The sequence below is a fragment of the Anguilla rostrata genome, chromosome 15, assembly GCF_018555375.3.
Source record: "Anguilla rostrata isolate EN2019 chromosome 15, ASM1855537v3, whole genome shotgun sequence".
Classification (NCBI taxonomy): Eukaryota; Metazoa; Chordata; class Actinopteri; order Anguilliformes; family Anguillidae; genus Anguilla; species Anguilla rostrata.
Genome location: NC_057947.1, coordinates 24721641 through 24735096, shown reverse-complemented (window position 1 = coordinate 24735096; position 13456 = coordinate 24721641). Strand labels below are relative to the sequence as shown.

The 13456-nt window shown below is 41.8% G+C and overlaps 1 protein-coding gene across 3 annotated transcripts; it reads right to left on the bottom strand.

The window, feature by feature from the left end:
- Nucleotides 1–2: 2 nt before the first annotated feature.
- On the bottom strand, nt 3–13426 carry LOC135241216 (E3 ubiquitin ligase TRAF3IP2-like). Of its 3 annotated transcripts, XM_064311417.1 has the most exons (11): nt 13276–13426; nt 9572–9646; nt 9028–9127; nt 5599–6260; nt 5317–5359; nt 3561–3628; nt 3171–3268; nt 2560–2628; nt 1974–2090; nt 1624–1698; nt 3–720 (listed from the first exon to the last, which is right to left on the bottom strand). In XM_064311417.1, the coding sequence occupies exons 3-11, from the start codon at nt 9075–9077 to the stop codon at nt 574–576; spliced, it is 1329 nt and encodes a 442-aa protein (XP_064167487.1). In that variant the 5' UTR covers nt 9078–9127; nt 9572–9646; nt 13276–13426; the 3' UTR covers nt 3–573. The 3 variants fall into 3 exon arrangements, with proteins under 3 accessions (XP_064167487.1, XP_064167488.1, XP_064167489.1); XM_064311418.1 differs by lacking the exon at nt 9572–9646 and having other exon boundaries at nt 13276–13422; XM_064311419.1 differs by lacking the exons at nt 9028–9127; nt 9572–9646 and having other exon boundaries at nt 13276–13419.
- Nucleotides 13427–13456: the final 30 nt, after the last annotated feature.

Below are 13456 nucleotides of genomic sequence, written 5' to 3'. Positions count from 1 at the left end.
TGTACATTAATATTTCTTTTATTTTCAAAGCATGCATATTTACAGCCAGCTGGACTGGGTTTCCAGTTGTAAAATACAAATGAACATCAGTTATTTCAGCAATGGAAAGCAAGGCCTGAAAACAGGTATTAAAATTAGTGGGAGACTTCAGATAAAAATGTTCTTTATGACAAAAATAATATCCAGAGAATTATATTGGCCTTTTATATTATTAAAGAATCTTAAGAAAAACTCCAGGGCTCATCTGAAATTGCCTTTGCTTTGAAGAAGGCCATGCAGGCATTGCAGTGCCAGTCTAATGTTTAATAGAGGAGTATGTCTCAATGCAATTTACCAATGAAGTTAAATTTGCTTCCAACTTTTTTTTCTAAATGTTTGGACTTGTATTTTGCTTTCAATATGGTTTTATTTACAGTATTTATAATGAGCTGAATTCTTTCATTTTTACTTTTCATTAATTGAGACAAATCTACGCCAATAGAACGAGTACAGTATTTTCCCTCTTCTGACCATCTGTGGTCAGAAGTCAGGCCTCCTGCAGTTTTGGTGTTCAGTCAGATGGGGGCGCTGTGACTACAGAGGGATGGACACGATAGTGGGCAGCTCTCCAATGGGAGGGGGGTTGTACTTCTCCACCCTCATCAGCCGGCGCAGGACGTCGTCCCGGTCTCTGGGCCAGCTGTAGACATGCGTGTTCTGGAGCCAGGTCGGGACGTGGCACTGAGGAACCAAGCCGAGCGTTAACCCCTCCAAACTGTCCCAGTTATTCAACACCTCTGCCCCCAAAACCCAGTCTCCACCCCGAGTCCCCACCCCTGACCTCATTTCTCAAGTCACATCTCCTCACAGGACAAATTCCATTACCCACTGGCCCACAACAATTAGAAAAACAAACAAGACCAGGTTAAAACCTAGTATATGGGCTGGACCGAACCGGCCGACGTCACAGACATGCGCGGTGTAACTTCATCACTCACTCGCTCACTCAGTCACAGACGTTCGCGTTTGTAGGGCTGGCCCCGCTGTTGCGGTCCAGCAAAAAAACAGAACTTGTGGTCTGCCAGGACCACAACTGAGGACCGCTGTGAAAGCGGGGGGATGAAAACATTGATCACATGAACTTTCGGTGGGTTTCAGCATGTTTTATTGGGTCTGCCTAGGGTTGCAATAAATTGGTCAGGTATTCCAGCTGACATGAACATAAAAGCATCAAAAGTGCCCGAGGAAGACCAGCTCTGTTGAAACAGATTAGAAGAGCCCAATTATAATTGTAGGTACAGAACTGACTTGCTCATGTTCATGTTTGTTGAACTTGGGCGTGATAGTGCTTTTTGTTTATCACTGTGCCAAATTAACTATCTATTAAAATTTCCACTTCAAACAAGAGACCAGCAGCTGTATTAGTCTCAGTGAGTTCACAGACGTGCGAGAAAAATAGAAATTTCACTTGAGAAAAGTTGAGGCCGTTAACACAAAGAAACAACTTTCATTTCCCGGAAAACCACAACATCATGAATGTCTGCCAGATTCTTGCCCTGTTACCGTGGAGTAAGTGTACATAATTTCAATGTTGGCGTAATTTGATAGTACTGGTTTGGATGGCTAATACAATTAAAAATGTACCTTTCTAGCACCAGGAAAGAGAATGGGGATGAACCTGAAGTTTCGGCTGCCATTCTGAATGAACTCGTTCTGAAGCTGGAATGAGAGAGAAAGAGACAGAGTGAGAGATAGAGAGAGAGAGAGAGATAGATAGAAAGAAATTTATTTATGGGGACATTCTAAAATGCTTTAAAAAATGCTTAACGGGACTAAGTAAAAAATCTGTCAGTATAAGTTGATTATATTAAGAAGGAAAAGGCTGTTTAAATAGCTCAGGATAAGATAATCTGATAAATGTATACATCTCACACAATTATATCAATCAGACTGAGATTTAATGAAGCCTGTGGCCTGAACTGAGCAGGACCCACCTGCTTGTGGATGTAGACGGTGTTCAGCGTCCTCTCGTCATTCTCCATGCTCATGTGCGCACCTGTCACAGTCTCGTAGTATTTGGGGCTAATGACTATTATGATCAGGTAGTCTTTCTGTTTGAGGGAGGGGTCAGAGGGTCAAAGGTCACTTATGGCAATGAGTGTTAACGAGGCTGTCATGCAGTGGAAATACTCTTATTGCAGTACTACTATTTGAAATGGAAATTGCATAACTGGATTGAAAAGAACATCATGCTTTTTTTCCAGTTCCATGTTTGAAAGGTAAAATATATGGTGGATATTGTAATGAGGATTCAAATATATCTGGACTGATAAAGTGATCTTCTGATCTGGCTTTAATGTGAACTACAAAATACATGAATACATGAATGAATTTAATTAATAAACTGGATTAATTGAAGTTCAACTATCAGAACCCCTTCTTCCTTTTTCCATGCAGCTAGGGAGGCTCTGAGAGAAACAAACAGTTCTGTTGTTTACTTGAATGTACCAAGCAATATGTGATGTGAAATGGGGAACAACAACAAGAATCCATGCCTTGCCCTGGGGGGTTCATTCTCACCTCACTGATGAACTTCTCCATGAAGTCGATTTTGCTGATGCTGCGAAACTGTTGTTCGAATACGTCGATCTGCAAAATGCAAGGCGTTTGACGAAGACATTGAGTATAGAAGGGGGAAGAGGGAGCCCCAGCAGTGCTAACGGAGATCAGCAGTCTGTGCTGTGATGCATAATTGGCAGAAGCACAGCAGCGGGTGGGAGGGTTTCAGTAGGCAGGGAATTCCCCAGCAATACTCGTGATTATTTGTTAATGAACTCCTCAGTCTTCCGACACAATAACTCAGCCCTGCGGGGTGCTGTAATTGGCCGTCACTTCACCCCTGGGAGGGAGGGCGTGAGTCTGCTGCATGGTCTCTGTGTTACGATGCGCCACTAAACCCCACACTTGATCGGATGCCAGCAGACTGCCTCAGCTAAATTCGCAGGAAGGGTATTCCTGTGTTGCGCTGACGTCACTCAGCTGGCGGACTGCCGAGCGAAAGGAAGCAGCAGCGAGCTGCACACACCTCTAAGGACGTGTAAACTCTACAGTTCATATTTCAACCTGGTTTTGGTACAGGAACCAAACTGAACAACATTCAGTGTCAGAACTGCAGATCTCAGTTGACCTACCCGGGTGTCGAAGCCATTGTGACGTAGCAAGGCCACGAACTTGATTATCTCATTGACATGCCCATCGCTGTCGGCCTCGTAGGTGACAAATACCTTCCCTGAGAAGAGCAAGACCATAGCAACAGAGGGAGTGAGAGTGAGAGACAGAGAGAAAGGGACAGAAAGAGAGTGTGAGAACATGCATGTGGTGATTGTGAACAGCCTGACTGATAACGAGAATGCTAATTAATTGTGATTGCCTTCATGAGAGCAATGAAGGCAAATACTTTTTCACAGCACTGTATATATAGACTATAGCACCTAATCTACATATAAACTACATCTAATTTACATATACAGTAAACTACAAAACCTAATCTGCTGATCCAGACAGGAAGGGATGGTACTCACGGTGCTCCAAGGATAGGGGTACGCTGCATGTGGGGGTCTTCTTGTTCAGGTGTGGATGGGCGTACCCACTGTAGGATACACAAAACACGCAAATTAAAATTCCCCACCATTGCCCTTATCTCCCCTACAGAGCCCTTAACAGAGCCCTTAACCCCCCACCCCATTGCCTTAATCCCCTTCCAATGCCCTTAAGTCCCTCTTTAGTGCCCTGCTGTCATGGTTTTGGCTGATACCACCATTTATTTTCCTACCTGCGCCTTTTCTTCAGTTATTACGGCCATTGGTTTTTTCATGCACCTTTTCTTCAGTTATTACGGCCATTGAGTTGATTGAATTATACACGTGCAAATTTCCTTTTACAATTTGCACCTGTTGGTGTTCTATTTAAACCCTGAGCAAGCCGATAAGCTTTGCTTCAGTGTCACTTGGTAAAGGTAAAGGTAAAGGTAAAGGTAAAGGTAAAGGTAAAGGTAAAGGTAAAGGTAAAGGTAAAGGTAAAGGTAAAGGTAAAGGTAAAGGTAAAGGTAAAGGTAAAGGTAAAGGTAAAGGTAAAGGTAAAGGTAAAGGTAAAGGATTGAGTTGCGATATTGGATTGTTGTGGCTATAAAATTAGCACAACAGTCTTTAGCTTTTTTAGATTGTTGGCAACAAGTTAGTGCCACAATCTAAGCTCAGTATTCTTTCTTTAGGGTTTTACTTTTTCAGCCTCGGTTCGAGGTCTGTTTTCTTTGAGTTGCCCCGTTTTCTGCTCCGGCAGTTTCGTTTTATTTTCATACTCCTTAAGCTTTAGTTCTTTTTTACCCAGTACGTGGGTTGTGTAGAGCTTTTCTTTGGGATACTCTCCCTAAGGAGTATTGTTTTCCTTTCCCTTGTCTCTTGAGACTTTGTGGCTATTTTACCTCTGGTTAATAGCTTAAAGAACCCCCCTGTTCAGTCGCGGTTGGTCTCCCAAAACTCCAACTCCCTCACACCTGCTTCTCTCTGAAAAAAGCTGGCACAAAAAGGCTGGGTATGATCACCTCCTCATCCTGGACAATGTCACAGAGCCAGTTTAAGTGTGTGCCAGATAAGACTGAGGTCATTGGAAGTCCCATTGTAAATTTAACACAAAGTCTTAAGGCAAAAACAAGCACGGCAGTCTGATAACTTGGTAAACATGGCACACAGTCAGCTCTTGTGATTCTATACTTTTGTGTTTCCCTCATACTTTGCTACATCCTGCTTTATAAGGGATGAGGTCCTCTGTCCACAGACTGCTGACTGATATCCTTCTGATGGCTGCTTAATCCTAGAGTAGACAGCCTCAAGGACTTATTCAGAAATGGCATCATGACCCTACATAGACTGCATTTCAAAACATTCACAAGCATAATTCCTGCACCACTGCATAGAGTTGCCCATCACAGGACCGGAGCTGCCATGTCGCCTCGCCAAGTCTTAGGCTTTGTTTTCTATACACTTATAGGTTTCATTTTCCATGTTCTACCATTTTCCATCCAGTCAGTTTGATCAACCTTAAAAGGGCTGGTGAATGCATTTCCAGTTTCCCCACTACTGGCTTCATTTCTGCTTTTAGAAAACTTTATGAAGCGTAAAGCTCAGTGTGACACTCAGGAATTCTCACTTGTTTTTCACCATTGCAAATGACTTTTAAGCGTGCTGATTCAGGGGTGTATTTGGAGGAGAATTCAGAAGCTCTCCGTGGGGAACATTTCCACGCGAGAGCGATCATCATGTCATGGGCGCTGGTACTCACCTCTGGGAGGAGCCGGCTCCTGGCCATCCACAGTGATACGGACCTGAGGGGAGAACAACAGGACACACACCAATTCACCAACAGAACATGTTGCCTACAGCCAGAGTACAAGTCACAGCACCAATAACTGGTGCTTTAGCACTGACGTGCAACTTTGGGGACCTGAAGCTAGATTGATTTTCTTGATGTTTGCAAGATGAGTATCCCAAACCAACCCAAGGGGGAGAAATGGATTACTAAAACCTCTCAGTAACCCAGATGGCCCATTTCTTGAAAACTCACCCGACGGCTGGTGTGGCTGGTGGTACCCCAGCCAGGGACTGTGATGGGGTGGAGCACCCAAACTGAAACCCTCTGCGGGACACCTGGAGCAGCAGGTTGGGCCGGGGGGCTGACAGGGGAAGGGGGCCAGGTAGTACCCGTGCGGGAGTGCAGTGTTCGAGAGGACGGAGTGCAGCGAACCCGGCTGCTCCAGGCTAGGACTGCACCGGCCCGGCAGGGAGTGTGAGCCCCTCAGGGGATACGGGCCCGCCACAGGGAAGCTGGGGTACCCCTCTGACGGAAGGCCGGCCGGCAGGCTGCTGGGGTACCCGGAGAAGCTGCTGGCCAAGCTGGGGTGCAGCCAGGCCCCCTTGTGTGGATCCAGGGTGCTGGGGCAGCCCCCCCAGCTGGGGTAGGGCGTGGCGGGTTCGTAGCTGACCGGCGGAGCGTGGGGCGGCCGGTAAATGCTGCTGCTAGGCAGCGATTGGCCGAGCTCTCCCGCGTGCGAGAACCCGGTCGTCATCCCGCTCAAACTGCCAGCGGGCGTGTGCGGGTCCAACGAGCTGGCAGAGTGCGGCTCTGAGGGGAGCATGCTGGGAACACTATCCTCGCTCACTGTCTCATCGTTCTCCTCAGGGCAGTTGGAAGACTCGGGTTCCAGGCTATCCAGATGCAAGCCCAATCTGCAGAGGAACAAGAGAAGAGTAAGAACAATTATGCAGATGACGTGGAACCAACATTGTCAACCAAAATGCTCCACCTACATTTTGTGCCAATAACAGACCAGTACCTCATAGCCTGAAGACAGCTCCAGAAACTACTTATACTGCCTAAACACGCAACAATTTAGCCCGACATACCTAGGAATGGGAAAGCTAGTTTGTAGGGCTAGCTAAATGTTTTAGTATCTGCAGACAATAATTACAAACACCCAGAGCAGGATATGTGCAAACATGCTGCTTCACAAGACATCACTCCAAAGATTTAGACAAATTACTCCTGATGATGTAGATGGGAAGAACTCTGCTCCTGTTTAATACGGAAGACTACAGTATATGTACATCAGCATTCATTCATTCTGTGACTTGTCATTATTTTTGCCATTTCAAAATCAATGACCTATACATGTGTAGGTACTTGTCAGTCGAGCAATTCTTTACATTAATACACTTCACACAATTCATTTCAATGTCATTGCCTGCTATGAGGTTCATTCATTGTATTACAGTGCAAAACTGGACAACTGGTTTTGTAGTTGCATGACAGATTTTTTTTTAAAGTTAGGGATTTAGAGCTCTTAAAAATATTCAAGCTATTTGGTTAGATTACTACTGCAATAAACATAAGTAACAACATGCAGATTTCACAACTAAGCGGGATGAATCTTTCCGTTAGGACCGGAAGGAATGAATCCAGGAACATCACATCATAAATCTGTTAAATGAACTCAGGAACATCTAATGTCAGGAGACAAATACCCATGGTCACCTTCCTTTTCTGTAATGTAATTGTGGTTTGGGCACAAGAAGCATTCCCTGCTGTTAAATGTAACCACTGGAAATTTTCATTTAAGGCCACATGCTATCGGTTGTAATGCATGCACAGGGAGGTTTGTCGTGTGTTCTGTCATTTTTTGGAATTTCTCATTGCTTTTCAGCTTTTGACTTTGACACGAGGTGTGACAAAGCTCTAGTTAGGCCATTGCCATGGAGATATGAGGAAACATTATCAAGTTACTAAGAGGCTTCCGACCACAAAATAACCCAGATCTTGAGATATCAAAAGACTTATTTTCTGAGAAGTCTGTTCGCTGTTGCAATGAGCAGGGTTGTGGCAGTTTAGACACCTGGTCAGAGTCTCAGGGGGCATTTTGTGGAAATGCAATGCATTTTCGCTCCGGCTTCATTTTGCTTTTCATCCACTTCCTGTCTCCAAGTTTACATTTGAATTGCTGCCTTCTCAATGGTAAAATAACAATAGAAAACATTTGTAATGCCCTGAAAGAGGACAGGATTACTGCTCTGATCCACACTGATTTTGTCAAGCTTATAGCAAATTCTTCTTCAGAAAAAACAAACCTGTAGGAAAACAAAAACCAGCCATGTAAGTGACACTTCCTTAGTGACAGGAATGCCATCTGCCAAGTTAGTGAGCCTGTCAAAATCCAATGAAAGAATAACCACACAATTTTCACAACATGTCAGTTCAATCGTCCAAAAAAAAAAAAAAAACCCACGAAAAGCTATTTTCTATAACGGCGTCAAAAACCGGAGTGGTTTTCATAGTGCCATGACAGAAACTAGAGTACATGGCTTTGTATCACACATAACATGCCTTCAGTTGGTTTCATTTGGCTATCACGTGTAAAGAAATCTGCAAACCTTCTGTAAAAAAATCAATATTATGCCAACTGAAAATTAGCTGATTACTCAGCAAAAAAGAAAAAAATAATTTTTCTTTTCCTGTCGCTGGAAAATCATTTTTCTCTTCCTGACAGAGAACAACTCCCCTCTGCTCTGAATGCAGAACTAAACAGTCCTTAGAGTCGGCATGACCACTGAGTGCCTGTCATTCAAGTCATTATCTGGCATACGGTAGACTGTTTTAAGATAAGATCTGAAACTGAGACTCACTTAATGAGTCAATAACTTCTCACTGAATCATCCCTTATTAAAATTCAGGCTGTCACATGTCTATACATGGACTGAAAATGTTTAGGATATATGTAAAAACAACAGCACACAATTCAAACTTTAGCGTTAATCTCTAACAGAATTAATATCAGTTGAAATGGGATCAAAGGTACACTGTCGAAATAAAACTGAATTAAACCAGAGTTGTTTCAACACTGAATATTTTGCTGTGCGTGTGCACAGTACTGCATGGCACGTCACAAGCACACTGTTTAATTTGACTGGGGTGAATGTCAATGTGAGTGTATTACATACAGTAAGTAATTTTTTTAATGTCTCATCTTGGAACCCACCTCAACTCCTCTCACAAATTCGAGTAGGTCCAGACCTACAGTTTGGGAATCAATGAGCTGAGAGGCAATACGGTCTTATAAATCAATAAGGGAAAATGTTCCAGTAGAAAAAAAAAATAATAATTTTAACAATTGATTTAACCTCAACCCCTACCAGAATTGATAGTAGTTCACATCCTGCTCAGCCAGTATTTTGTGGATGGAATGCAAACTCCTACTAGAAAATACTCTGACCCTTTGTATAGCTTACTTAGCATTTACTGCACAGAGACAGATGCATATTGACATATACATTATGTTTAACAATAATCCAGTGCAGTACCATAACATACGTAGCTTACGCTAATTGCACTGGTGTTCCTGGCAAGTTAATTGTTTTCCATTTTATAACAGCTGCGCATTTAGGTTATTAGGTCAGTTAAGGTTATACAGTAAGTGTGCGTGCCAACAACGCTCCGAGTCACCTTTGTGTCATTGTCGAACAGCTCAGAGACGGAAAATCATTGTGTCTCATGGATACAGCTGGGGCTCCTGATCAGTCAAGCCTAGGGAACACACGCCAATCTGTAAGAGAGGACATCAAAGGCATTTACTGCCGCAGGCAAAAGGAAAACAAATCTCGACCCGTCAAGTAAGGCTTTTAAAAAATATATTAGGCAATCGCTAAATTCCCTCATTAAAATATACATAAAAATATTTAATTAATTTTAATTTATTATGTAGAGCTCGTCACACAAGGTTTCCCTAGTCACTGACCCGTTACAAAACAATTTTCGATTTACATACAGATTACAGGAGCTTGTTATGAGAGACTGCAGCCTAGGAACCTCTAAAGCGGCTCTTGTAGTCTTATCAGCCATCAATAAGTCCTTTGGATGTTTTACATAAATATACACATCGGTAATCAAACCAAAATTTTTTACGTGTGCTTAGGTCACTGAGTTGCTAAACTGCGGTATGTTACCACTCAATGTAAGCTGCCGACATAACAAGAAAACACATGCTCACGTGCAAAACGTCCAGTCGTCCCACACAATTATTGGGGGATTTTTCTCATTTATCTTTAACAAATCAAGGCTGGTACTGGAAAACAAAAACAAAAAAAAAAACCATAAGGATCAGTTGCCCTTTGCAGGTGAAGAAGTCGTAACTGAATGCAAGAATCTGTCCCCTCAACACCATCCGCATGTGTGACCTACATTGGCAGGCTGCGGTGAACAGGCAGAGGCTGGGGTGGAGGAGTAAGTAAAGTGCAGAGTAAGTACATGTACTTTCTGAGCCACTTCTGAGAGACGTCGGTACAAATCCGCAAATCACCACTTTCTTTTACAAAAAAGATCAGCTTGTCACAAACAATTAAATAACTCAAGACCTTCGTGAGAGTCATTGCTTCCCCCTAAAGCTACCAATCACGGCCTACATTTTTTCCAGTTTCAGCATTCAGAGCATTCTGTCACTTTCACTAAATTTAAATAAACATATTCCACCCTCACACAGATTCTACACTAATTCACTTAACCACACATGCACACACACGCACACGACCATGCTTCCAAAAGAGAATATCAATGGTTCACCTGCCCTACAAGGGAGAGTGAAAAATCACATAAAGTCCAAAGCAGTCTGACACCAGCCAGTACAGGCCACAGGCTCAGAATATACGTGAATAAAGGCTCAGCTGCAAATCATTAACAGGGTATTTTTTATTTTGTATTTGAACAGAAGTATAAGCCCAATGCCAGTCTCAGGGGACTCAACTAGGTTGGGTTGGCAATATCCATTTAAATATGGAACATGACACAAACCCATTGAGGATGGGGGCATTTAATTCAATTAATTGATTATATAGCTGCCCTGATGTCTTAGAGTGTACATTTTCAGGGATAAACAGGGTGGCTGTATTTGAGATGTTCTGTTATCAAAGCACTGTGACCACATTTTGTCTACGAATGTTCATCCTTGTCTGTGTGGAAAAACCAACAGTATTGATGGAAAACTTCATTTCCTGCGATGTCACTGGCAACCAATCTAATTGCTTACTGGGTGGCTCATCTCAAAGGAGAGGGCACCAATATGTTTTTTCCAACAAATTGTTGGTTTTTCAGCTCTGCAATGGCAAACCTGCATGGCCGGATATACTTATTTATTTTTTATGGTGACAGCCCGATGACCTTATCTGCCTCTGAAATCAGCTGCATCTCAAAAGAGCTGTCCTCCTTCTCCTATTTGAGCGCTTGTGAGATGTTATCGTGTGTGCAGCACACACACACAGTCTGAGCTGTTCAGAAACTTGCACTTTCACTCGAACTTCTGGAAACTCTCAACTGTGAACTCTACACTGTAGAAATCTGCTAAGTGTACACTTTTACATTAAAAGGTAGCAAGGTAGCTTCTGCATTTTAAAGACAGACCTTATTTCAGCTGTGCACTTAATTGCACAATGTTGGCTTGAGTCGAAAGCTGGACAGTTTACAGCCTTGAAGTTTCACAACTCTATATACATTATTTCTTCTTAAGTGTGAGACAGGAGGAGACACCTCCCAAAGCCTGTAGGATTTCAGGCTCAATTTAAAAAAGAATTCTCCATGATCACAGAAGAGTACAGCACTAGCAGAAGGATTAAGAGTCGTGCACACAGCTATGACATACCTAAACTCCAAGAAAGAAAAAACTTCTGACACTAGCAGACAATGAGAGAGTGACGTGAAAGAGAATCTGTCATTTCACCTCGGGTGCTAAGCCACCATGTTATTTCCAACTATAGAATTACAATATATTAGCCTATCAATAACATTTACTAACAACTGAATTCCCACTCCCCATACCTGAACTCACTGGCTACTGACGTACTATCAGCAAATTTCATCTGTTCACGTTATGCAACTCCCAACATGCTTATTTTGTTCACAATCCAGGGATTGAAAAAGATATGTCAGGGATTGCTAAAATGGTAGTAGAATTGTGCAGCATATAAATTATATTATAACAAATAAAGCTAGATTATTCATTGAATATTTGTAAAGTCAATAAATTCTAGTTTTCAATCTGTCATCCCTGTTTCTGCCCAATTCTGGATTTTATTTACTTCCAACAGTTCCCTGCTCAGATAATATCCCTCCTACTACTACTCTTTGTGTTTTACCCTGTAGCCAGTTCCGAATCCGCACTGAAATACGTCCTCTAATTCCTACGTTCTTCGTTTTACTAACTAAGTCTCTCATGTGGTACCTTATCAAATGCCTTTTGGAAATCTAAGTATACAATATCACAAGCCTGGTTATAGGCTAATCAAAACACTTGGTAGCTTCTTCAAAGAATACGAGTAGGTGTGTTATGAAGGCATGACCTTCCCTTGCGAAAACCATGCTGGCTATCCCTGAGGATGTTTCTAATATTTTGTATGTGATGCAAGTTAAACTGACAGACCTGTTGTTTTCTATTTTGAAATTCTTGTTAAAGTGGTGGGCTTAGACTACTAAACACAATACCCAATTCAGTTCGTAACTGGATTCATATTTTACATTAAATAATTCAATTGGTGAAAACATAATAAAATTAATAATTTTGTCAATCATAATGTTTAAATGTCAACACACGATACGATGTTCAGTGTTAAATCAACTCTCACAGAGTACATATGGTACCTATTGGACTCGTATGTACGTTGTTAGAGTTGAATTAACCCTGGACCTTTCACTGTGCACTTGGTGGGTTTTGGTTTAGCTGTGAATCGCCCGAGCAAAATAACAAAAACAGCATACACAATTGCCAGACATACTTAAAATTTTAGGATTAATATGGATTTTGACCCAGGCAGAATACTGGTGTCAGTTGGATCACTGATCTAAATGTCATTTGCATTAGCCTATGTGAAAATATAGAGAACTTATGAAATTAAATGTTATTGTCATTATCAAATAAATTTACAGAAATTCATGAACAAGCGAATCAGTATTTCAAATTTAGTCTTTAACTGCGATTTCTCATTCGCTGTAGCTTAACACCATTAAATTGACTACGCCATTCATTTTTAATGTAAAACAGGATATTCAGCACGGTAAATGTAAACAACACCAACTTTGACACATCGCATTAGATAAAATATTTGAAATATAAATTTTAAAGTCTCTAATAGTCTGGACCAAGATGCCCCTTTTATTTAATTTTTACGGATTTTTTTTTTGTGTTATAGCAGCAAAGTTACCTGCTGTTACAATTCTGTTTTCCCTAAAAGTGAAACGTAGTTAGTACTAAACTGATATCCAAAATATAATTTACAATGAATGGATATTGTTTTATAGGGGAGGAGGGCGTCTTCCTCTTCATACCTAACACGCACACGCACACAATGCGCCTGTATGTGTCTCCTAGAAACAGGATTTTTGTTCTTTACGCCAGTAGCACGTCCCATAAATCCAGAATGTCAATCATCTCTCATAGCGCAGAAATGCAGGAAACGACCGACAACCTAAATATGACACTTTCAATAACTATCGATAACAGAACAACAGATTCGCTTAAGACGAGATCCAATCAAAGCAACAAAAAACAGAATGTTTAAAGGCGAGCATTTTAACAGTTATTTTGTGTTTTGCGGTTCACCCCATACGCGGTAAACAGCTTTACAGCTGCTTCCCCTTTTAACGTTTTCTGGATAGTCTGTGCAATAAATGAATACAAAAAACGAAGGAAATATAAGTCAGTAAACTTACTTCATCATACAGAAGTTAACATGGAGAAAAATCCAAAACTATGTGCGTACTGAGGAACAAAAAGTGGCTTGTTTGGAGCATATGAAGCCGAGTCAACTCTGATGTCTACCTTTTGGACTTTGACACTTCTCACTTTTTCACGTTGAGGCGGTGCCACTACTGTGCATGTACCACGCCCCCT

Excerpts from the sequence above, each read along its gene's own strand:
- LOC135241216 (XM_064311417.1), bottom strand. The coding sequence starts at position 9,077 with ATGAGACACAATGATTTTCCGTCTCTGAGCTGTTCGACAATGACACAA. Across the intron at positions 5,360-5,598 it reads CCAGCCACACCAGCCGTCGG|GTCCGTATCACTGTGGATGG; the intron begins GTGAGTTTTCAA and ends TTCTCCCCTCAG. Across the intron at positions 1,699-1,973 it reads CCGTCTACATCCACAAGCAG|CTTCAGAACGAGTTCATTCA; the intron begins GTGGGTCCTGCT and ends CTCTCATTCCAG.